This window comes from Juglans regia, chromosome 5 (genome assembly GCF_001411555.2).
Source record: "Juglans regia cultivar Chandler chromosome 5, Walnut 2.0, whole genome shotgun sequence".
Lineage (NCBI taxonomy): Eukaryota > Viridiplantae > Streptophyta > Magnoliopsida > Fagales > Juglandaceae > Juglans > Juglans regia.
Window position 1 is genome coordinate 8,907,328 of NC_049905.1, and position 26,109 is coordinate 8,933,436.

At 33.4% G+C, this 26,109-nt stretch overlaps 1 protein-coding gene across 1 annotated transcript; it reads right to left on the minus strand.

Moving 5' to 3' along the window:
* Positions 1 to 1,320: 1,320 nt before the first annotated feature.
* Positions 1,321 to 26,065, minus strand: LOC118348421. The gene is made up of 5 exons (XM_035690037.1): positions 25,899 to 26,065; positions 25,388 to 25,466; positions 3,144 to 4,289; positions 2,073 to 2,981; positions 1,321 to 1,419 (listed from the first exon to the last, which is right to left on the minus strand). Exons 1-5 carry the CDS (start codon positions 26,063 to 26,065, stop codon positions 1,321 to 1,323), a joined length of 2,400 nt encoding a protein of 799 aa, XP_035545930.1.
* Positions 26,066 to 26,109: the final 44 nt, after the last annotated feature.

The following is a 26,109-nucleotide window of genomic DNA, read 5'->3' on the forward strand; positions in this document are numbered from 1 at the left end:
TGAACTGGGTCCCGGCTGGGTACCTGTACGAGTACAAGTTAATAACATAGTGGGATCAAATTCATAACATAATTGATACAAAATAAGCGCAATATGCACAGACATGTTCGTAAACAAGGTCATTTATCTACCATTTCCAGTTACTTTTAGGTAGACTAACCCTTACAGTATGAGACTTTAAATAGAGAAACGAATATGTTTAAGTCGGCCGTATATATACCTTGATATGGCATAGCGCTCCTCACACAGCCTCCCGATATTGAACGTAACCTGAAGCAAAAAACATCACATGTTAGATACCATTTAATTTAGGTATGGATGTTGTAAATCTTGAATACTACTCTCAAGGTTGTTTGCTACTTGCATAACAAATAGTTCGAGATAGGAAAAATGAAATTCTCTTGTTAATGGTAAGAAATAAATGATAACATATATTTCACCCAATCATGTTTGAAATATTAAATATACACATACCATAAAAATAGAATCTCATATTGTCAGATGTCTATATACAAATGGGAATTTCGTCAATGCTACCTAATATCTCAACCTTAAATGAATGAAGTTCCTGGGTTGTACTTATAGGTCGCCAGACTCATCAGATGTTGAGTGGACATCCTCATCTGAATGTTCCCCTTCAGATGTTGATAGGTCCTCTTCATCTGAATATTCTCCCTCACTGGCCGCATTTCCAGAATCAGAAGTGATCATGTCATCATTAATAAAGCTTGTTGAATCTATGCATTGACCAACCGAATCCAGAATTTCTCGTGCATCTACATGGCTAGGTAGTATATCAGGCCTATTCAGTTGAGTTGCCACTTCATCTGTGTTATCACACTACACTGGTTCATAATAATATGATGGCTCGTTTTCTTGATCGGCATCAGGAGTACTTGATTCCCCATCAATATCTTCAAGAACTCTCGGCAGTGGCGGAATGTTGTATACATTCCTATTTGCATAGTTCTGCACAACACTCCAATTCCTTTTCGCCCTTAAATCTCTTATGTAGAAGCATTGATCAGCCTGACTCACCAACACGAATGGTTCATCCTTGTACCAAGTCCTGTTCATGTTGACACTAATCATATGGTCATCCACCCGCACCCCTCGTTTTCTATCACCAACGTCAAACCAATCACATTCAAACAGGTACACCCGACGCCACTCCATGTAGCGTAACTCTACAATATTATTAATAACTCCATAGAAGTCCAAGTTATTTGTGGCCTCATCACCAGTTACCACCACTCCAAAATTTTGTGTACGCCGGCGAAGTTCACGCTGTTTCGTATGAAACCTTTTTCCATTTATTATTCAAGCAGCATATGTTGCAACCCAACGGTCAGGCCCGCAAGCTAGCGCATACAGATCAGCGGACACATCAAGTGTATGCGAGGTACGATGTTCTTGGATCTATATATTTAAAAAAGCAAATTTCATAACGTGAACACTACGATTAGATCCAAATCATATAAAATGAAACCTATAGGCAGCGCATCTTAGATAGGAATGGATAAGAACTTACACGTTGCTTAAACCAAGTTGGAAACTCAGTTTGGTGCTTTCGATCGGTGCAATCTGGGTGTTGCACCTTACATTTCTCGTAGTGTTCCCTGCATTTGGTGCATCGAGGCGGTGCAACATATTGAAATTAGCTGGTATTGGATTCATAAAGCATTAATATAGAATGAAAGATGATTTTTAAGTAGACTCGTTAATGCTTACTCTATATAAGGTCCAATCTCCGCACAATTATTGAGCACGTACCAGATGGCTGCCCTAAATAGTTTATCTTCCAATTGCACGTTAGAAGGTATGCCCAATGGACGGACTTTCTGGTTGAAAATTTTGAACCCATCTAACGTTTCCTCTTCGTCAGCATCAATGTTGCGGTCCGGTCGACTAAACCTCGTCTCAATATCTTTGAGGTATATGGAGCAAAATGTCAAGCATTCGGTGTGAATGTAGGCCTCGGCTATTGAACCTTCTGGGCGGGCTTTATTCTTAACGTACCGCTTGAATTTGCCGAGATACCTCTCAAATGGGTACATCCACCTATATTGTACTGGACCCCCAAGTCTTGCCTCACGGGGTAAATGGACAGCTAGGTGGACCATAACATCGAAAAATGAAGGAGGAAATATCATCTCCAATTTGCATAGAATAGTGACAACATCAATTTGGAGTTGGGCCAGGCGGTTGACATCAAGTGTTCGAGCGCACAACTCTTTGAAGAAAGTACCAAGTTCAGTCAAAGCCAAGCCAATGTCACTTCTTAAATACCCCCCAGCAGCAATGGGGAGTAGCCTTTGAAGGAAAACATGACAGTCATGGCTTTTCAACCCTGAGATTTTGCACTCACATCGAGAGACACAGTTTGAGATATTGGAAGCGAACCCATCTGGAAACTTGATATCAGACAACCACTCACAAAACTTTTTCCTTTGCTCGACGTTGAATGTGTAAGCAGCATGTGGCATTGTTACACGATCACCATCACGCCTCAAGTGTAATTCTTTTCTATAGCCCAAAAGCTCTAAGTCACGCCTTGAATTGATGTTATCCTTACTTTTCCCTGGACTGTTCATTAAAGTAAATAAGATGTTGTCGGCAATATTCTTCTCAATATGCATAACATCTAAATTATGCCGAAGCCGAACTGTTGACCAATAAGGTAACACGAAGAATATGCTACACTTTGTCCAGTTTAGCTCTTCAGCAGTGCGTTTTTTCTTCGTATGAGATTTGCCAAACTGAACATCCCCAATCATCTGCAATTGATTTTGAATCTCTTCAGCTCCTACATCCCTTGGTGGCATGCGATGATCTTCTCTACCGTTGAACAACCCTTTCCTCATTCTCCATATGTGATCTGGGGGTAAGAAACGTCGATGTCCCATGTAACAATGTTTTCGGCCATATTTCAACCAATTAGAGTCTGTATCTGCATTGCAAGACGGACAAGCCAATTTTCCCTTTGTTGACCAGCCAGACAGATTCCCATAGGCAGGAAAATCATTGATTGTCCACAATAAGGCAGCATGCAACATAAACGTCTCCTTAGTTGAGGCATCATATGTAGGTACCCCATCTTCCCAAAATTCAAGCAGTTCATCGATCAACGGCTGCAAGTATACATCAATCTCATTCCCTGGTGACCTTGGGCCAGGAATAATCAGAGATGTCATGAAGAATTGGTCTTTCATGCATGACCATGGCGGCAAGTTATAGGGGACAAGGATTACTGGCCAAATGCTATGAGGTTTAGCCAAGTTGTTGAATGGAGTGAAGCCATCACTTGCCAGACCGAGCCTAACATTGCGAGGATCCGATGCGAACCAACCATGATCTTCATCAAATTTCTTCCAGCACTCGGAGTCGGCGGGATGTCTCATGCAAGTATCTTCTTTCGTCTGTTGCTCTTTGTGCCATCGCATATCACCTGCTATCTTGGCAGACATGAAGAGACGCTGCAATCTCGGTTTCAAAGGAAAGTGACGCAACACTTTTTGAGGTACTGCGCGTGATCCGTCTGTATTTGGTATCCACCTCGAAGCCTTACATACAGGGCATTCATTAAGAGCAGCATTTTCCTTCCAATATAAGATACAGTCATTGGGGCACGCATGGATTTTGTTATACTTGAAGCCCAAACCGCGCTCCAAAGACCTTGACTCCTCATATGATTGTGGCAGTAGGGCATTAGGAAAGGCAGACCTCAACAAATCAAGGAGCATGTCAAACGACTTAATTGACCATCCACCGATTGATTTGATGTGTAACAACTTCACAACGAATGATAACTTTGAAAATTCTGTACACCCATCGTAAAGAGGACGTCGGGCATCCTCTAGTAGCTGGTCAAAAGATGGGGCTGGTCCATCTACAGGTATTGATGGCCTGTTTGGCAAAGGAGTGCTATCTTGAGGCACATCAACAAAGGTGCCTGCCCGGATGTCATCCAACATATGCTGCATGTCATCTATGTAATCGTCTTCTTGGATGATATCGTCATCAAGATCATCATCACTGACATACAATGTTGTCTCCTCCTCCCCATGAAAGATCCACTGGGTGTAATTTGGGTTAATCCCTTTAATAAACAAATGGGTTTCCACCTCAGGTATAGGCAGCCACAGATTGTTAAGGCATGCACGACATGGACACCGAATGCGAGCCCTTCCACTTGCATGGTTTCGTGCTTGTGTGAGGAAATATTTGACGCCTTCGGCGTATGCAGGTGATACAAGCCTATCGGGGTCATTCATCCAACATTTGTCCATCTAAACAAAGACATGGTGGGGAAGAAAGTTAGGTCAGCAGAGACTTTAATTATATAAGTTTGATGAAAAACTCACCATAGGCCAAATGTTGGGATAGGAAAATAAATGTTTAACTTGAAGAAGATTTATGAGTTTGGCTAGCTAGGCATCTCAGAAGGTTTAAACTCCAACAAATTTTCAAGGATAATTGGCTAACTCAACTTTATTGGGAGCTACATATGTTTATGACATCATATGATGCCATATGTCCCAGAACTTCATTAAACCGGGGGGATTCATCAAATGAATTAACGTGAGCGTGGTATCGATGAGGACGCTAGCTACGTAGTCCCTAGTTGTCCCCACACAAGGTTGTAATGTGTATTGATATATATATTATATATATGTATTTATCAATCACGGACCAATCATGTTTGATTGTGATAGTAATAACCGTCGATGGCCAACTACATGTCTAAGCCCCTTCACTCTCATGTGTATATATATATATATATATATATATATATATATCCATGTGTGTGTGTGTGTGTGGGTATGCATGAGATATACACATGATATATATAGACTTGAAAATGAACAACATCACCCAAAACAAAAAACCAATTCCAAGAGAGTTTGGTAAGTAGAATACACTTGACTTAGAGTGATTATCTAAACATAATCCATAAAAATATGCAAACTCAGAAGGTCTAGCATATATAATAACACTCACAAAAAAAACATGCAGCATATGTTTTGAGAATGAGAAAAATAGACAAAATATCGTCTTGAAGCTGTGTATGGGTATTTCTTACCTTCAATCCCCAACTAAAGGAATTTCAGCTCACACAAGAGTGAAATGGCTCCTCAACAAGCTTGTTGTCTGAGTCAAGTGCTTTTTAATCAAAAGTACAACACGTCCGCCTTACAATCTGCGCCCAACAGTACCAAGTAATTTTCAAAACAAATCTCAATACCAAAATATAACACAAACAAAATCAAGAAACAAAAAAAATATATATATATATACTAATAAAAGTCCAAAAATGTAGGAGCTAGAAGATTTAATCACAATATCAAAGACCTTTACCAACTATATAATTTCAAGTACAAAGCACTTTCCTTACATCCTCTTAACTTAGGGAAAATCAACTACAAAATGATACAAAGAGAGAATGCCGGTCAATGAACAAATAATTTTGCTGCAACCAGGTTTAAAAGCAAAACTCGCAATCCCTAACGTCTTCACTTACAAAGGAAAAGGCCAAACAGTTCGAAAAAGTCCATGTCTTACCTGCTAGAAAGTACCAAGTTCTCATCCTCAACAGTTGTATATATAAAATGTTCATTCATGACCTAGCCTAGTATTTAAATGTTCAGTACTGCATTATTGGGCTTCCTGAAGGATATGAGACCAAGGTGGGCTTATGTTATGAAAATAAGCATAATATATATGCTTATTTTTGAAGTTCAAATCATATTTAGGTACTGATAAAGTAAGTACACATATATGGGGTTTGCTATTGATATGTTTGCAGCACCTACAATAATTAATAACAATTAGATTTCATGAATGCTTTCTCGACTTCTTAGCTTGTGTTTGTAGGTCATGAGCCCCTTATGAGCTGAAAAGTATAATCAAATTCAGCTACAAGCTCTGTCACCATGTTTCTGTTTTTAAAGCTTGTTTTAGTACTAAGAAATAATCAAGGACTACTAAAATGTTTGTCGGATAGACAACAGGATGAATGGATGTGCAAGTATAATTCTTGTGAATGGCTTAATATGGGTTTGATACCTAGCTATATGCACCATATATGTGTGTGGGCTAAAAGACACCATGATGCAGCACGCACTTTGTTCTTATTTCATGTGCTGAAACTGTAGACAAACAGAAGAGATTCAACCTGTCAATATGCATGTCAATACATATTCTCCAAACTATGTATTGTAGAGACAAAATTTCTGCTCAATTTCGACTGATCTTTTGGTAATGAAACTCGAAATTCATGTTCGAAAGCTTGTTCATTTAACAAATTTACGGTAAAAAGTTCATCAGAAATGAAAGGACTGCTATATATATATATATATATATATACACACAAACACAAAAGACAATGCTCAGTGCAGCTGTTGAACACCCTTGTCCGCGCGCGACATGGGGCCATGTTGCATATGCCCTGCAGGCTTATCTTAATGGACGTCCGACGTAGAGGGGGCCCTACTGGTCAGCAAGAGAGAGAGAGGTTTCTAGTCCACAATATCAATAGATTGTTGTTTGCTTTACGCCCCAACTTGGGAGCTAGTTACGACACTAATAATCTAATAACTTGATAGGTTTCATGGAGGACAAGACACTGAAACAGATAGACACCTCATGATTTGAAAGGCAATATGGAAGGTGATTGTATAAAATGCCTTGAATTTTAAAATCATCACCTGGTCCAGAAAAATATATATTTAATGAAACGAATGGTGGGTGGCACTACTTGACTCTGGTTTTCTGGACCAAACATCCCTCCATATCTACATCCTGCGATTATTCAAATCATAAATGAATCCATTATGATTTGAAACTCCCTTCTTGTTTCACTGCAGATAGAACCACCATGCTGGCCCTCCTATATATATACATAAGCTCTCCAAACATGTAGTTAACAGCTTTTATTCTTTGAATTAATCCTTGTCTGGTTTATGTAATTAAAGATTCGATTCTATAAAATTTCTAGCCCGGTTACTATCCAGCAATAAGAGCTAGGCTTTGCCAATTGAACACTCAACCATCCAACCATCCATTCTTTTCCTAATAAGGGACTTTGATCTGATCCAGCATTTATAGATAGAGTCTAAAAAATTAGGTAATTTTAGAACTGTTTTTTCATTGTAGGTAGTAGTACTCAGTTCAATTGCATGGCTTGAGAAAGAAGAACAAAAAATTAGCTGAGAATAAAATGGATCAATATATATATATATATATATATATACCCAACAATACTTTTATCCCATTTCATGTTATATTGATCCACACCCATCAACTTTTATCCCATTTCCTTTCAGCCGAGGCCTCGAAAGGGTCTTATCTACACTTCCATCACTTAATCTAGCACAAAACAGTACCTTAACATATCATTGGGAAGGATTCAACTTGCCAATGATATTTATATACATCATACATTCCTATTGAATCCAGGGACCACTGTTTTTTTATGAAGTTTCCTATATATATATGTATATATATATGTAATATATTTAATTATAGCTGTTAATATTCACGCATGAAATATGTCACGCAAAATCAATATTCACGTAAGGCTATAAATGCTGAGTGTGTAACAATATAATCCGGCATGCATGCAGCAGACCTTTGAATAATTTGCATAAAAACCTTTCAACTCCATACCTCCATGTATATATATAATCTATATGGATCTTTATATAGTCAAGACAAGATCAACATACTGATCAATAAACCATCACAATCAGCGTTAATGAAAGATACATGGCCAGAACAGCGAACATGAGATTTTCACATCCAAACAAGCATTTCATTTAATTATATTTTAGTAAATTCATTATTTAAACAATAATGTGTGTTAGTAGTACACAAGGAAATTTCAAAATGGAGTTGGTTGGGTATGTAAATTAACGTTAATTTCCGCTAAAACTACGTTGCCTCCTGATTTTCTTCATTGTTATATTTATCACACAGAAAAATATTATTATACGTGCATTACAAGTTCCAACATCTGAATATTTCCTTGTTCGTGTCTATTTTTGTTGAAGACCCAAATAAATTAATGTTATGCCCAAGCTTACATTAACCAAATCCACTTAATTGCTTGAGTCAATGCTCATGTACATATATGCAATATCTTAAGGCTTACGCAACCCAAATCGTTCAGAATTTTATTGAGCCGTATTTGTCTATTCTAGTAGGTAGGTGCATCTGTAAATAAGCCATTTGGGTCAGGATTTTAATAAATTTCTGACCCACAAAAGCCTGCCTTTGGGTGTTGGAGTAGCTTTCAAGGAAAACATGATGGCAAACTACTGATTCAGATTAAACCAAACAGGCTTCCTTTCCTGTTTTGTTTCTTCTCTTTTTGCATGAAATGGAAGCCCGGGCCAGGGATTGTAAGGCAAGCAAATTCAGAATCTAGATAAAGAGACTCTGATCAATGATAAGGGATGGTGGAATGTTAGGATCGTATCCATCATCATCATCATTTCTTAATCACAGATGCATGTACAGCTGCTGATGATGATGATGGAATATCTGCTGCAACAAGCTAGCATGCAATGCAGCAACAGAATTCCTGATATGGCAGTTATGCTATTCTTAAATTAAACTCTAATATAGTTAAGATATATTTAAACTTGCTCCTAACTAAAATAACTAGAAATTAACTTTTATGTTGTTATAAAAATAGAAAAATATGAAGTTAGTAGTATAAATAAATTTGAAACAGCTATTTATAACTAACTCAATGTGTCAGTTATAAATAGCTAGCCTCACCTGAAGTTGGCCTATTTTTTCCTTTTAGGGGTTTAATATATGAAGTATATTAAGGCATAGCTTAGCTTGAGTTGGTTTTGCTCCTTTACCAAATTATGATTTGTTCTTATAGTTTGGTACATTTTCCTATAGGATTTTAACTGTGAGCTATATTACCGAAACAATTTTGTCAGTATTGCCTTGCAACAGTTCGATCTTAAGCTTACTCCTGATCTAAATCTATATATAAACACTAAAAACATCAGTATTACACAAACAAAACCAGGCATCGAAAAGAAAATCAATATTTAGACCGTAAGATTGGGCAGATACAGAAAATCCTGAAGCAAACAGAGGAAAAATAAAATCAAGTTACATAGGAACATGCACATTTGTTTCGCAAGTTAAAGAAAAGGATTGACAAAAAAAACAAAAAAAAGACATGGTATTTTGCATGTCCAGTGTTCATGAGAAATAACCATTTCCAACCAAATACATAGTCAAGAGTAAACTAATTACATGATCAGAGTGCATTTGGCAAATAACGAATTTTGGAATAAGCACAAAAACGAATTTTAGATTTCATTGAAGGGAGGAAAACAGCTAAATTGGCAACTTTGTATACCTATACGGTAGTTCCCTTCCCTGGAGCCGCCAACGATTATGCTGATCTCTTGGCAAATCTTCAACTTGGGAAACGAAATGGAGGCAAAGAACTCATATTGTAAGGGAAGGAAACGTAGGGATTCGGCTTGTTACTAGTGGAAATGAAGGGGAGTGGATTTTTTGATTTTACTAGCTGAAAATCAAGAACCAACAACTGAAGGGAGAAAATTGCCGGAAAATGGGACAGTGAAAACCCGCATTCAGTGAACGCGGAGGAGGTCACGCCGTGGGCAAACACTGGTTAGGGTTGCGCAAAGCAGGTGCAATAGTCGCCGGGTTCGTCGAAGTGCAGAGGTTCGTCAAAGTGTTGGGGGGAAATGTGTTTGGGGGGAAAATAATTAAGACCCGAAACCTGGATGCCGGTTTGGCGCCCAGAAAATGTATTGCGGCGAAGTTTACCGCGTTGCAAATTTAATTATTTCTAGCAGCGACATTAATCGCCCCTATAGACCATAAAGTCGTTGCAATAGCCATCTTCTATGGACCCACTATACGATTGGTCGTATTTCATTTAAAAACAATCGGCGGTTTTTAACTCGCCGCTAGATGATACTTTTGCCAACGAATTATTATGCGGCGACTAATAACTCGCCGGTAAAGACCAACTTTCTTGTAGTGCATGCTCTCATGATATAATAATGAAAGCAATCTCTTTTTTCTTTTTTCTTTTTTCTTGGGGGAAGGGGGTTATAAGTCATGATCAATGGTCGATATAAGCTAAGTCAATGCAAATTTCTCGATCAGAAAATCAAATTTTAGAATTATCCGAATTATATCGTAATGCAAATTATTATATCTGCCTTGATTAGAATATTATATATATTTATATATGACAGCAACATCATAGTGTCATGCATTCTGTCTGCAGTGATTTTGGCAATGACAAATTAATTAGGAGTAAAGATACTCTCACCGTTCCCTCTCCCGCTTCCGGTCTTGCTATATTTTTTTAATTTTTTTAATATTTTTCTTTTTACTTAATAATTAAGTAAGTGTTTTTTAATGATATTATAATTTTTTTATTTTTTAAAAAAATATTTTATAATATTAAATATATATATATATAAATAAAATAAAACAATACAATATTTTACACTATGCTTCCAACGAGACTGGGAGCTGGTGGCTGTAGAGTCCCCCATTACTTAGAGACCTACATCACTACTCATGTCTGGAATCATCAGCACCAGTACGCATGCATGCATGCATGTAATGTGCTGATGATGATTCCCATTTGTGCTGCAGCCATTAATTAATCTGCTGCATAATATAATTAGTTCATGATTCTATATATATATAAAAACATTAATAATAATAATTTATAAATAAAACCATCAAGCGGCATGTTTCATGAGCGAGGTTATTGATTTTAGATGCCTGCAGTACTCAAGGTGATCATTAGTTAAGAACATATATAGTAAAATATGTGTACTATATTATGTAATGCACCTATGTATTTGGTGCGAAATTTAAATAATTTGAGAATAATATACTTTTAATAAGATTCTAATTATTACTTGAACTTCAAATATATTACAATAAAAACGAACATCTGTGACAATTATTTGCGGCGAAAATGATTATTTATGATGAAAATATACTCAATTTAGCAGAAAATAATCATTTTCGCATACAAGAAATAGCTGGCCACAAATAAGAAATTTTTTTATAGTGATATGTCTTGTTGTGACTGCAGTTGCTTTCTTTTAATACATGATGATGTTTGACATATATTAAGCTCTAATAATATAAATTTAAAATAAAAAATTAAACTTCAAATTAAGGCATATTTATACCAACAATGATATAAATTAGATATTGATGTTTAATGTTTCATACAAATAATCAAAGGAATCCAAAAAAAAACTTAATGATCTTTATAATTTTGTTTTCATATTACTTCAAAGTATGAATAATGATTGAAGACATGTGTATTTAAAATATTCAACTGATTAATTAGTATATATATATAATCAATTGCATCGCTGGAAAATATTGTAAAAAAAAATATGCTAGGTTAAAATAAATATGCAGTCACTATATATATTGATATATATATATATATATATTATATAATATATATATATATATATATATATATATATATAAGAACACCATTAATCTTCCATATATAGTTGTCTCTCTATCTTTTCTTTTTTTTTTGGTAGTAGTGATCACTGATCATATCCGTACTTATATATTCACGGATATTTCTTTATATTTCCTTTTAATTTCTATTTTTAATATAAATTGATATCTTGTATAATGTATTGAATGTAGCATGAACAATATATGTTCGGTGTTCGTGTACATATATGTCACTACAAGAAATTAGATTTTTTCCAACATTTTTAGATCGTCGCAAAAACAATCGTCGCAAATAGTCATAATTTACAGCGATTTTTAATTCGCCACTGAATTCCAACGCAATTCATGAGAGAATCTGAAGCTGAAATCACTTTTATTTATTTGTAGTATTTTTTTACCTATTGCAACGACTTTTTTGGTTGCAATAAACTATTTTTAACTGCAGCAACAAATTTATTTCCGTCGAAATCAAAATCACTGCAACATCCTCTTGTTGCGGCGAAAATAGTCGTCGTAAAATTCATGTAATTTATTATACTATTTTCAGCGAAGTTTAGTCGCCACAAATAGAATTTGCAACATTTTCTAAATCGTCGAATGAGCCTCACATATTTTGAGGCGATAATAACTCGCCACAAAAACCCTCCAAAATTTAATTCATCCGTGTTTTGCTCTTTTTCATTTCCCTCTAGCCGCTCCCCCCTTCTCTCCCCAATCCGTGTTCGTCTCTCGTACGGTGCACGAAAAACCTAGAGGTATTTCTCACCATCTCTCTTTCTCTCTCTCTCTCTCTCTCTCCACTGCAGATTTCTTGTGGGTTTGCTACTTAGATTTTGTGTTCATTGTTGGAGTTCTGAGTTGCCAGTCGGTGGTAAGGGCCTTCTCCTTCTCTGCTTCTCACGAACACACTCACATTCACTTCAAGTTAATTTCCACTCCTATGAAATTTTTGTGAAATGAATTTTATTGTGCAGTCTGTGGGTTTTGGAGATTTTTCCTACATTTTGTGCGGTAAGCTCCCTCTCATTTCTCCTCTGCTCGCGCAACACTCATCTAACTTTATCTTCTGTTTATCCTTTATCTTGATATTTTCCATGTTAAATGGCTAGGTAAATACGGAGGGGAAAACCAAAATTTGGTTTTTCTCTGTTTGAGTCCGAGTCTCTGAAATGGCCTGGGTAGAGTTTGATGATATTAATGGAAAGGTGCTAACCTACTTTGCATAAGACAGGTACTTTGTCGGTGTTTATACAGCTTATTTATGGTGCCAAATGCACAATTATATATTGTGCATTTGGCACACAAGCCCATAAAATGAATATTGTCAGTATATACAAGGTGCTTGACCAGAGAATTTGGATTTTGAGAACTTTTGATTGAAATTGACTTGAACTTTATAATTCTTTTTGTTATTTGTTTAGCTTGCTGTTTTTATGCTATGTCTACCCAAAAATCATGCTTATTTCCAATTTTTAGTTTGAAATGTTTAAGTTTGTCATTTGTATTTATTTGTTTGCTTTTTTGGGTCGATGAGTTTGTGCTTTTTTATTTATTTATTTTGTTAGTTTGTCATTTATATTTATTTGTTTGTTGTTTCTTGTTTCAAGTTTGATGTGAGAAACAAAGTAAATTTATGAGTCTGTATTGAAGTTGGAGTGATGATTGTGAGCACCAAATGTTATGTTGTAATGTGTTGGTATAGCTGAAGTTGAAGTTGGTGTCACAAAATTCTGCTAATGAAATTCAGTTTGTTCTTGCATGCATAGCTGAAGTTGGTGTGATGATTGTGAGAACCACCTTGGTGACACTTGTGCAAAACCTTACACATTCATTTTGGATGATACTAATCATATATGCATGGTTTCTTTCTATAAATTTTCTCCACGCCTTTATGCACTCCATTTTCTATTCACATTTTCACCTTCACTACCTTCATTTCAACTTGTGCCTTCTTTTATCTGAAAAATTAGTTATAGAAAAGAAAAGAAAGCAATACTACCAAAGAAAGTTACTAGACAAAAGATATTTGAAATTTAGTTGCAATTGCATACAACTTAGCTTCTTGTTCAAGTAATAAGTCAATATCCAACTAGATATATGCACATCAAAGGTCAACGATAAATGTTAAACTTTTGTATGTTTGGCTTCATTTACAATCGATTGGACATGACCAAGAGATTTTTACTCATCTTTCATGTTGGTTTCTATACAGTTTGTAATAGTTTACATTTTTTAGAACTTAAAATACCTGCACACTACTTAGGTATGTTGAGTTATATATTGTGCTTTTCATAAACAAGCATATTTTCTTCACATGGTTGCTCTTTTTTTATTGAATCTATATGTAATAACAATTTTTTTATACGTTTAATGCATTGATAGACTTTACTTGATGGGTGTCATCAATCTTGCACATGAATGATCGAGAATTCAGCAATTAGTGTGTAAACAAAAATAGAAATATGGATAATTTGTAGCATATTATAATAATAAGATTTTATGCAAATACTGATAAAGTAGTTGATGCATATGTAGATTGTGGCAGTTATTGGAGCTGCACTCTAGGCTTTGTACCAATTATTATTCTTGAACGTTGACTTTGTGCAAGTGAACCATTAATCTTTCTCCTCTTGTTTTTTTCCTTCTAGTTTCATAACATAGGTATGTGGTTTAAGAGAAAGAGTTTTTTGCACCCAGTTATATTCAAAACATAATATAAATAAAACTAACTAGCTGCTATTGCATTTCTTTGTGCCATCTTAATTGGGTTAGCTTTGAAGGTTTTTGAACTTTTTGTTTTTAAGTTTTGGCTGATGTGGTTTTATTTTGGTGCCTTCTTATTTGGTTGTAGGAAAGGGTAGTAGAAGCAATGGATATGTATCTTCTACATGCACTTCTGTCTTTTTATAGCTTGACTAGGTTTTGGTTCATAATCATGTGTAGACTATCTACATGTTGTAAAAATGCTCTCTGGTTTTTTGCTATGTCTGATGATTCAACTGGAGTCTCTTATATAAATATATGATAGGGTATGGTTTAAAGATAGCATAGATTCCAGTTAGAGTTTGTCTACTACATCTTCATTTTTCTTGATTTTGCTGACTACACATACATTTATTGTCAAATGAATGATTTTTTTTTAATCCTGTCTGGTTGGATTGAATGATTTCAACCCACAACCACCAGCTCTACCTCCCTCCCCAGCCACCACTCCACGCCAAGTTCTATTCTCACAATCTCATAAAGAAATTTCTCCTTTATTTGGATTGAATGAACATATTTAATTGTATTTGGCTTGTTTTGTTATATGTTTCTTATCAAACTTTTTAAATATCAGGTGAAAATGCTTCTTTATGATGTAACATTGTTCCTGAATAAGCATCATAAAAGAAAGTTGCATGATGAATTTGGTAAGGACAAGTAGCAATTTATTTTTTTCTCTTCCTCTGTTCAGCTCAAATATACTTAAGCATATGAATTTTATGTTTGTTGTTTCAGATTCTGTGATCCCATTATGTGTTTCTTGTAGAACTTTTTGTTTATTTTTTAAGTAAGAAGATTTTATTAATAAGTGCAATGGTGAACCCCCACACACAAGTTGAGTTTGGTGTGGTAGAGTTTGATGTGCCAACCTATTTGCTTATGCAGAATGTGGTACTGTACTGGTCATATTGCCAGAAAATATTCTGAAGAGAAAAATATGTGGAGCATTAAAAAAAAGTTTTGCAGCTAGAAGGATTTCTAGAGTGGATCCCATCAAACAAATAACTAAGAGATGCATCCGAATTGTCAAAAACATAGAAGCTAACCTTAGTGGATGTGTGTTATGCAGGTAAATGATTACTCTCTATCTTGTTCAGAAATCAATTAGAGCTAATGGGTTGTGTCATTCTCTTCATTGTGTTATTTGTGTGTGTGTGTGTGTGTGTGTGTGTGTGTAGCTTGTAAATCAGTGGGTTAAAACCTTCAGTAAGGCATGCAAGCTTGTTGGATTTTTGTGCTCCCTTCAAACAAGCATATAGTCCACTATGACCAGTTCTTAGAGAGATTCAGATTGAGGAACAACTCAAATAACCCCAATAGAGAAGTAAATAAAATCAGATGTTAAATACTAAGTAACCATGCCAAAAATTTTAATATATAAACTGGACTAATTAGCTTTGTAATGTCATATTGTACATGAAATTACCATTTACATGTAAATTTGTTGCAAGCTAAATTTGAAACTTCATTTGTCAATGTATATGTGATAGTTGATGTTATTCAATGCATAAAGTCATATATGCAGTATATTCGTAAGTGATAATTGAACATCACTTATTAAATTCCAATGCTATTCACATTTTCACCCGCACTACCTCCACTCCTTTATGGTTTCTTCCCATATAATTTTTTTTTTTATGTTACTGTCTTGTGTAAATGTTCTTATTTTCTTTTTCATGGTTGAATCTTTGACTTATATCTTCATTTGAGTATTTATTTTCATTGATAATCCAAATTAGTTCTCTTCATCTTAATGGCACCCTCTATTGAGAGATATTTGTGTAGTCAAAGTATCATTTCTCCCCTATCCTTGAAGAGAGTTTATGACTTGCATGTCCGTAAGTATTCTGCAGTCTCTCTCTTTGTTTTCTCATCCCCTAAGATGATTGATTTGTGCTTTAGATGAACCATCTTAAGATGGTTTGTTCAAGTGAAATTAAAATTTATAAATGCATCTATGAGAAAGAGTGATGTAATTTCAAGTTGACATGAGAGGTAGAGAGAAGCCTAAAGGGTGGGTAGAAGTTCTGTAGTGCTTAATTCCCATAGGGTTAGGAATGCTACATTATATCATTACATATTATTAGGTAATAAGAAATCCATAAATATCAATTCCCCATAAACCATAACTTAGTTATTACTAAATCATAATGCAGAATGTAACAAGGTTCAATCGTTAGAAATGTACCATTTAGGTGAACTGTACCCAAGCTTGGGTAGAGTTCATCTCCGTTTTTGTGCATTTTTTTTTCTTTTTTGAAAACCCATTTCCGACAAGTAAATATCGCCGGAAATACTTCTTTTCATTGATTTCACTTTTTCTGACGAATTTTAATCGCCAAAAATAATCTTTTTTGGAAATAGTAACTATTGGGACGACATAATAGCGACGATAATTTTTAACCGCTGGGAAAAATAATGAGTCTTTAGCGGCGATTTTATCACCTTTTGCAACGATATATCGCCGCAATTACTTTTTCTCAACGATTTAATAAGTGAACGGAATGGCTATTTTCGTCAATTTCTTGGACAATTGCGACGTAGAAAAATCGCTAGAAATAGTAGTTTTTGTGACGATTTTTGCCTATCGCTGAAATTGATAAAAAAAAGGCACTTTAATTTCATCGAAGATGCCACGAATTAAAAATCACCGCAAATGCTCAAATGCAGCGATTAATAGAGTATTTGCGACGATTTTGAGCACTAGAAAAAACCATATTTCATGTATATATATATATACACATACATATGTATAATGCTATCTATACTTACAACTTTACGCACATAGCCATATTTACGTGTTGACATGTCAATCATTGAAATTGTGAAGATTTTAAAATTTAAAATTTAAAATCTAAATTAAAAAAGAGAGAACTGAAAAAATGGAGCTCATGAAAATACGTATAATGTTGTGCTTAAAGTTTTATTTTTTGTCCATTCAACATTCATATAGAGAGTGTAATTTTGTTGCTGATCAACTTGCTAAAGAAGGTGTAATAGTTGTTTCGACCACTTATTCTTTGGCTAATCAATTGCTGCCATTGGCTTTGGGGGAGCATAAAATGGATGTTTTGAGATTACCTAGATTGAGAAATTCTATTTGCAGTCTCCACTTGGGAATTGTATGTACAGGTCTTTTATTAAATGAGAAAATACATCATTTTTAGAGGGATATTTTTATAATTTTAAAAATTTTTAAAAATAAAATTGTCTAAGTTTGCATTGCAGTCCCCAAATAGGGACTGTATATAGCATTGCTCACCTAGATTTAGGCACTAAAATCATATGATTGTAGCTTTTAACTCTGTTCTTTAAGTATAGATTTTATTGTAATCAGCACAATATAGAGATAGTGTTTTTCAAAGCTTGGTTTTAGACTTTTTGTAATCTCCAAACTTTTTTTGTAAAGATATTCCTCCATCAAAAGTGAGGGCTATAAACAAGGATCTTGCTACTGGTACCGAGAAAAGGTACCGATAATAGGACTAATAAGTGCAAATACACTTTTTTATTTTTTGTTTTTTGTTTTTATTTCAATCATTTTTATACATTTTTAAATATTTTTAAAAAATTCAAAAAAAATTACTAATTCACTAATAATCACTTCCTTAATCATTAATTTAAAAAAAATTAATAAAAAAATGGATCCATTTTGTCAATAGATAGGAATCCTCAGTTCAACTAACATTTTCCTATAAATAAAATTAGAGCTACCGTCTCTCTTCTTTAAAAAAAGAAAATGTTGTGCTTAAAGTTATGCATACATATAATACTTCTCTCTCTCTCTCTCTCTCTCTCTCTCTATATATATATATATATATATATATAAATCGTTAGTGTATTACTAGCTAGCTAAGAACATGCTTTATTGAGCGTACCAAAAAGAAAGGTAAGCAATGAAATAGTAAAGTTACATGCACTTTGATTATTAACTACCAAATCAGTTCAGCCTTTTAAGCTTCCTTCGGTATGAAGTAGTAGTAGCTGCTTTTAGGCTGTTTACATGATCAGAAATCAGAATCCACTACTGCATGCATGCATGCATGGATACTATATATTAATATATATATATATATATATATATATATACATACAGACACACACACTTATATATATATAGAGAAAATGATAAAATTAAAAAACAGTACGCGTGGAGTGAAAACAACATAAAGGTGTAAAAAACTGAAAAACGTTTTTGGTACTTAATACAAAAATGTTCAGAAATCTCATCTTTCATATATATATATATATATATATATATATATATATATATTAGCTAAATCTAAGACAAGCCTGTTGTTAGCTTTTGTCGTTTAGGAATGTTATACGACAACTCCTATAAGTAGTTGGGGTCTCTTCTTTTTACCGTTACATTTGTATAAAATTAGGATTGACATGTTCTTTTATCAAAAAAAGGATTCATGACATGTTTTTGCATTATCACGAATTACTCGACACATAATATATAATATATAGGATTAGGGTTGTGTATAATTAGGCTCGGATCGACTAAACTCTAACCTGAATAAGTAATCAAGTCGTGTTGTTTAACCTACAAATTCATGGATTGATCCGATGGATCCAAATAGCAAATATATATATATATATATATATATATAAATATATATCCACGTGAATCACTCGAATTTGTTAGAAATTGAGACTTTAGATTGAAAAATTATCGTGTATATCCCGTGGCTTGTTATCCAACCGTTAGGAATGATCAAATGTTTGTAAATATATTTTTTTTGTTTTTTATTCTAATATTTTTAAGGACAAAATGGGCCAGGTCGACTCAGTACTCCAAGTGCATAAAAGAATCGACGTGTCGGGTCAACTTATGAAATAGGCGTATAATTATTTAAATTAGGATAAGATTGACTAAAAAATGATCGAGGCTTTGACAGCACAATCATTCTCAAGTGTTAATATCATATATATATATATATATATATATATATATATATTCAGATATTTTCTTCTTAAATATCACTCAAATAACATAATATACTTTAAAATTTAAAATTTTTAATTTTTAATTTTTTCATCTAATCATTACAACTTTCCAAAACTTCCAAATAAAATACAAAAAACAATACAAATTTTTTAAATTTTAAAACAAAAATAATATTAAAAACTTTTTTTTAAATAATTTTTTAAATTTATAATATTTTTATCTAATTTTTTCTCTCTCTATTTTTAAAATCGAATAAAATATCTTACTTTAAATTATTTTATTACTATTTATAAATATTCTAAAATATTATAATAATGGGCGTGAGAAGTATGGTCTCTTTCTCTTTCTTTTTATTTTGAGAAATTCTATTTACAGTCCTCAAATGAGAACTGCATGTGCAGGCATATTATTACATGAGAGAAAATATCATTTTAAGAGAGATAATTTTATAATTTTAAAAAATTTTAAAATTAAAATAACCTAGACTTACATTATAATCTCTATTTAAAGATTATATCTAGCATTACACTTTCTTCTTACATGATTTTATCAGTGTTTTCTCTTTCTTTTTTAACCAACTGAACGTGGTCTTCGTCTGGTCTGGAGACTGGACGTCTGGAAAGCACAACATGGGATGCGCTGACAGCACTTACGTCCGTCCAAAAAAAAAAAGCAGCGGCAAAAATTCCATATTTCGCAGGTCTTTCCGCGTCGCGTGGGCAGTAAACATGAAGCCGCCGTGGGGTACCTACTACCTAATCTTTATTTTCACTTCGGTCGGCTGTTTCGTCGGTACGTAATGGCTCCATTTTCCATTATCAATTGCACTCTTGAGTGGGTGTCAATATTATTATTATAATTTTGAAGGATGAAACTACTTTTCTTCAGTCCATCTCCACTTTCTTATTATATATCTTATCAAATATAAAATATGTAAAATTATTAAATATATATTAAAGTAATATCATGTGATTTTTAAAAAAAAATAAAATAATAATTACAATTGTGAGTACGCAAATATCACACAATTATTTTTAAAAAAATAAATAAATACGAAACACACATGAAAAAAAAAATTAATTTTATAATTGTGAACTCCACTATTTTTCAAAGCGAATACACGACGTTTGCATACTCCACGATTGTATGCAGCATTGCTCACCTAGATTTATGCACTAAAATTATATGATTGTAGCTTTTAACTCTGTTTTTAAGTATAGATTTTATTGTAATCAGAACAATATAGAGATAGTGTTTTTTAAAGCTTGGTTTTAGACTTTTTGTAATCTCCAAACTTTTCTTATAAAGATATTCCTCCATTAAAAGTGGGGGTTATGAACAAGAATCTTGCTACTGGTACCAAGAAAATGTACCGATAATAGGATTGATAAGTACAAATACACTTTTATTTTTTGTTTTTTGTTTTTATTTCAATCATTTTTACACATTTTTAAATATTTTTAAAAAATTCAAAAAAAATTACTAATTCACTAATAATCACTTCCTTAATCATTAATTTAAAAAAAATAATAAAAAAATGGATCCATTTTGTCAATAGATAGGAATCCTCAATTCAACTAACATTTTCTTATAAATAAAAATGAAAGTACCGTCTCTCTTCTTTATAAAAAAAAATGTTGTGCTTAAAGTTATGCATACATATAATACTTCTCTCTCTCTCTCTCTCTCTCTCTCTCTCTCTCTCTATATATATATATATATATATATAAATCGTTAGTGTATTACTAGCTAGCTAAGAACATGCTTTATTGAGCGTACCAAAAAGAAAGGTAAGCAATGAATTAGTAAAGTTACATGCACTTTGATTATTAACTACCAAATCAGTTCAGCCTTTTAAGCTTCCTTCGATATGAAGTAGTAGTAGCTGCTTTTAGGCTGTTTACATGATCAGAAATCAGAATCCACTACTGCATGCATGCATGCATGGATACTATATACATACATACAGACACACACACTTATAATAAAGCAGTAGTACTAGCGCCAGCTTAAAAGTTAAAAGTGCACAATTAATTATATCCTTGATTAGAAAAGAAAAATAAAATTATTGTACATGCATGCATATTGCAGCATGTTTATCATCAATAAAGTCATTTCATATTGTTAACCACACCTTTTTATAGGAGCTAGGAATATCTCTCATCTAATCTCTTTTATGACGACAATTAATTATGATATGATCGATCTGTTTAATTATGATTAAATAATTTCTTAATTTAATTACTAAGATATTATTATCTTAATTATACACCAATCCATCCCATAATAATAAAAGCACAGATTTCATGCATGCAATCATGTCCTTATTAATCAATCTCATGGCACCATGCATGCATATATATATATATATATAATAATGATCAGTGCATGTCACACTATATATAACGATATTATAATTAAACACTAGATTTCATGTTGAGCACATGCATGCACGTTTTGTTCTTATTAATTAGTCTTATAGCAGCTAGCATGCATGACTAATAATGTATATCCACAAATCATGTTAATTAATTAATTAGTGCAATGGATCGACCAAACGTCGTCTTCATATGTACAACAATTATAAATAGTAATAGATAGTTAGGAATTGAATGATTATGTAAAAGCTTAGGGTTAATTAGTTTAAAAAAAATAGTCTCTATTATATTATTATTTTTTGCATTCATTAATTCGTTAAATTAATTATTTTGGCGTGACAAGTGATGATCATTTGGATAAAGATTGACACATGGCATCCGTCGATGCATCGTCGTTGTTCTTAACTAAACCCCGAAGTCTCGAGCAAGGCCAGCCCGATGGAAGCAAAAGGAGCTGGCCAGACCAATTGCCGTCGGCAAAGTGGGTGGGTGGCTCTTCATTTTTGCCTCCACCAAGTGGGCGGAGGTGAAGACTCTCAATCTCTGTTTTTTTTTTTTTTTTTCTTCTTCCACTATCAATTTTTCATGATATGATTTTTTGAAAGTTTTCTATTGATTTTTTTAAGTTAATTTTTTTTTTATATGAAACTGATTGATAAAAATGCCAAACCCATAGAGAAAATGATAAAATTAAAAAACAGTACGCGTGGAGTGAAAACATAAAGGTGTAAAAAACTGGAAAACGTTTTTGGTACTTTAAATCAAAAATGTTCAGAAATCTCATCTTTCATATATATATATATATATATATATATATATATATAAATATTAGCTAAATCTAAGACAAGCCTATTGTTAGCTTTTGTCGTTTAGGAATGTTATACGACAACTCCTATAAGTAGTTGGGGTCTCTTCTTTTTACCGTTACATTTGTATAAAATTAGGATTGACATGTTCTTTTATCAAAAAAAGGAGTCATGACATGTTTCTGCATTATCACGAATTACTCGACACATAATATATAATATATAGGATTAGGGTTGTGTATAATTAGGCTCGGATCAACTAAACTCTACCCTGAATAAGTAATCAAGTCGTGTTGTTTAACCTACAAATTCATGGATTGATCCGATGGATCCAAATAGCAAATATATATATATATATATATATATATATATATATATCCACGTGAATCACTCGAATTTGTTACATGATTCTTTGTTAGAAATTGAGACTTTAGATTGAAAAATTCTCGTGTATATCCTGTGGCTTGTTATCCAACCGTTAGGAATGATCAAATGTTTGTAAATATATTTTTTTGTTTTTTATTCTAATATTTTTAAGGACAAAATGGGTCAGGTCGACTCAGTACTCCGAGTGCATAAAAGAATCGATGTGTCGGGTCAACTTATGAAATAGGCGTATAATTATTCAAATTAGGATAAGATTGACTCAAGAATGATGGAGGCTCCATTTGACAACGCAACCATTCTCAAGTGTTAATATCATATATAAATTATATATATTCAGATATTTTCTTCTTAAATATCACTCAAATAATACAATAGACTTTAAAATTTTTAATTTATTCATCTAATTATTACAACTTTTTAAAACTCCCAAATAAAATATAAAAAACAATACAAATTTTTTAAATTTTAAAACAAAAATAATATTAAAAACTTTTATTTAAATAATTTTTTAAATTTATAATATTTTTATCTAATTTTTTTTCTCTCTTTTTCTAAAATCTAATAAAACATCTTACTTTAAATTATTTTATTACTATTTATAAATATTCTAAAATATTATAATAATGGGCGTGAGAAGTAGAAAGAATAATTTTGAAGGTGGTCCCTTTCTCTTTCTTTTTATCTTACATGATTTTATCAGTGTTTTCTCTTTCTTTTTTAAGCAACTGAACGTGGTCTTCGTCTGGTCTGGAGACTGGACGTCTGGAAAGCACAACATGGGATGCGCTGACAGCGCTTACGTCCGTCCAAAAAAATAAAGCAGCGGCGAAAATTCCATATTTCGCAGGTCTTTCCGCGTCGCGTGGGCAGTAAACATGAAGCCGCCGTGGGGTACCGAATCTTTCTTTTCACTTTGGTCGGCTGTTTCGTCGGTACGTAATGGCTCCATTTTCCATTATTAATTGCAATCTTTAGTGGGTGTCAATATTATTATTATAATTTTGAAGGATGAAACTACTTTTCTTCAGTCCATCTCCACTTTCTTATTATATATCTTATCAAATATAAAATATGTAAAATTATTAAATATAAATTAAAGTAATATCATGTGATTTTTAGAAAAAATAAAATAATAGTTGTAATCGTGAATACGTAAATATCACACAATTATTTTTAAAAAAAATAAATAAATATGATATACACATGAAAAAGAAATTAATTTTATAATTGTGGACTCCACTATTTTTCAAAGCGAATGCAGGACGTTTGTGCACTCCACGATTGTATGTAGCATTACTCAATCAATAATCATTATAAAATGAAAAATATTTGTTTCCTTTCTATTGAATTTGTAGTCATAAATGTTAGCAAACCTTTCTTCAAAGCTCTTTTTTTTAATCTTAATATATATATCAATAAATCAAGTGGGTTTATTGTAGTAATAAAGACAATACACAATAAAAAAAAAATTTATAGCATGTAATTAAAAGTCGAAATAGGTCAATAAAATAAAACGAAATAACAAGGTTGCTAAATAAAATACAAAGAGAATACTTCAGAAATTATATAGATAATAGATTAGAATAACAATCATGAAGCACCAATAGTACTTACGTGATAAATGAGGTGCACATTAATGCCTGATGATTTGTATTAGAATCAATACAAGTAAGCGAATAACACATTTATATATAGTCAATGGGTGACAAGTTAATAGCTAGGGGTGACGTGTGGTTTGTTTAAAATGGGGACACTTAGAGATAAGGTTTGATGCCCATTTTTAATGGGGATGTGTGGTTTGTCAAGATGCTATTATTAACTTAGCTAGCTTTTGCCTAAATTAAGGTATATCACTAGGAGTTGACTTCAAATTGGGGGGGAGAGAGAGAGAGAGAGAGAGAAACATAATTTCTTCAATTTTCCTTTTCCCTTAACTTGATTGAGTCCATCGGTGAGTCCAAGATCGAAGATCAATTGCTTTGATTTAACCATAAAAAGTAATACTTTTACCAAGATAAATAGCCTACCATATCTAAACAATTATTAATCAAACATCTTTTCATTTCGTTGCAAGAGAAAGAGAGACAATCTATTTTATAATTTAGACTAAATTTTTCAAATTGAATTATGTTATCGAATGACATATCAGTGACGTCAATTGATATTTTGTTAATTTTTTTATTTTTAAGCTTTACTTGTGGAATTTCCTTTTTTTTTTTTTAATGAAAGAAGGGCGGCACCTCCATCTTTTATTCAAAACAAACCCTCACTTATGGGGCGGAGGAAAACTGTAAACAAAAAATATTAATCCAAACTCAAACGACAAGAAAGCTAAATACACGCCCAACAATAAACTAAGGCATAATACTAGGCAAACCAAGATAATCCAATCGAAGCAGTCCTCTCACACGTAGGGGCAATTCATCGAAACCCACATATGTACAATTTAAACCCTCCTCCCCCTTCCTTACTAGAAAATCCGTCACTTTATTCCCTTCTCTATCTTGATGAGAAACCGTGTAAAGAAAATCATGAATCGCTTGCAAGAGCTCTTCCCAAAAATCTCATAAATACCTTACCATACAAGCCTTATTTCTAAGCCATTGTACCACCAAAGCCGAGTCACATTCAATCTTAACTTTCCGAATACCCAGCTCCCTGCAAAGCAATAAACCACAAGTGAGACCCCCAAGTTCTGCTTCATTATTAGAACCAAAGCTAAACTTTGCTGAAAAGGCCACCAAAAATTTTCCTCTGTCATCCCTCAAAACTCCTCCCTTCCACAATTTCCTGGATTACCTCTACATGAACCATCTGTATTCAATCTTACCCACCCCTCCCTAGGTCGTCTTCATGAAATGAGCTTCGGCTTCCTCATTGTTTTTTCAAGCAAGGGCACCTCCAGCTCCGAGAGCACACAACGATCAACACTATACATTGATCCTAGTTTCGTCAACTTACACGAAATCTACTGCAATCAAAACTTCACTAAGAGCCAAATTGTATCCACTGAATCATACATCCCTATCATCCTAGCTACACATCACCACTGCCATAATCTCCAAGACTAGGCATTAACCCAATCAATACCCCTCCTTGCAACAACCTCTTAGCACATCGGAACTAGTAGCAAGCTCTTGCCCACCAGCTGCAACCTCCATACATTGAACTCCCAAAGCTTGTGCTGCCCTCCTCCAAACTGCATTGGCCACCTCCCCCGTGCATAACACATGATCTATATCCTCAATTTTGCCCATTGAGCAACAACTGCAGCAAGACGCTAATGGGATCTCCACCAACT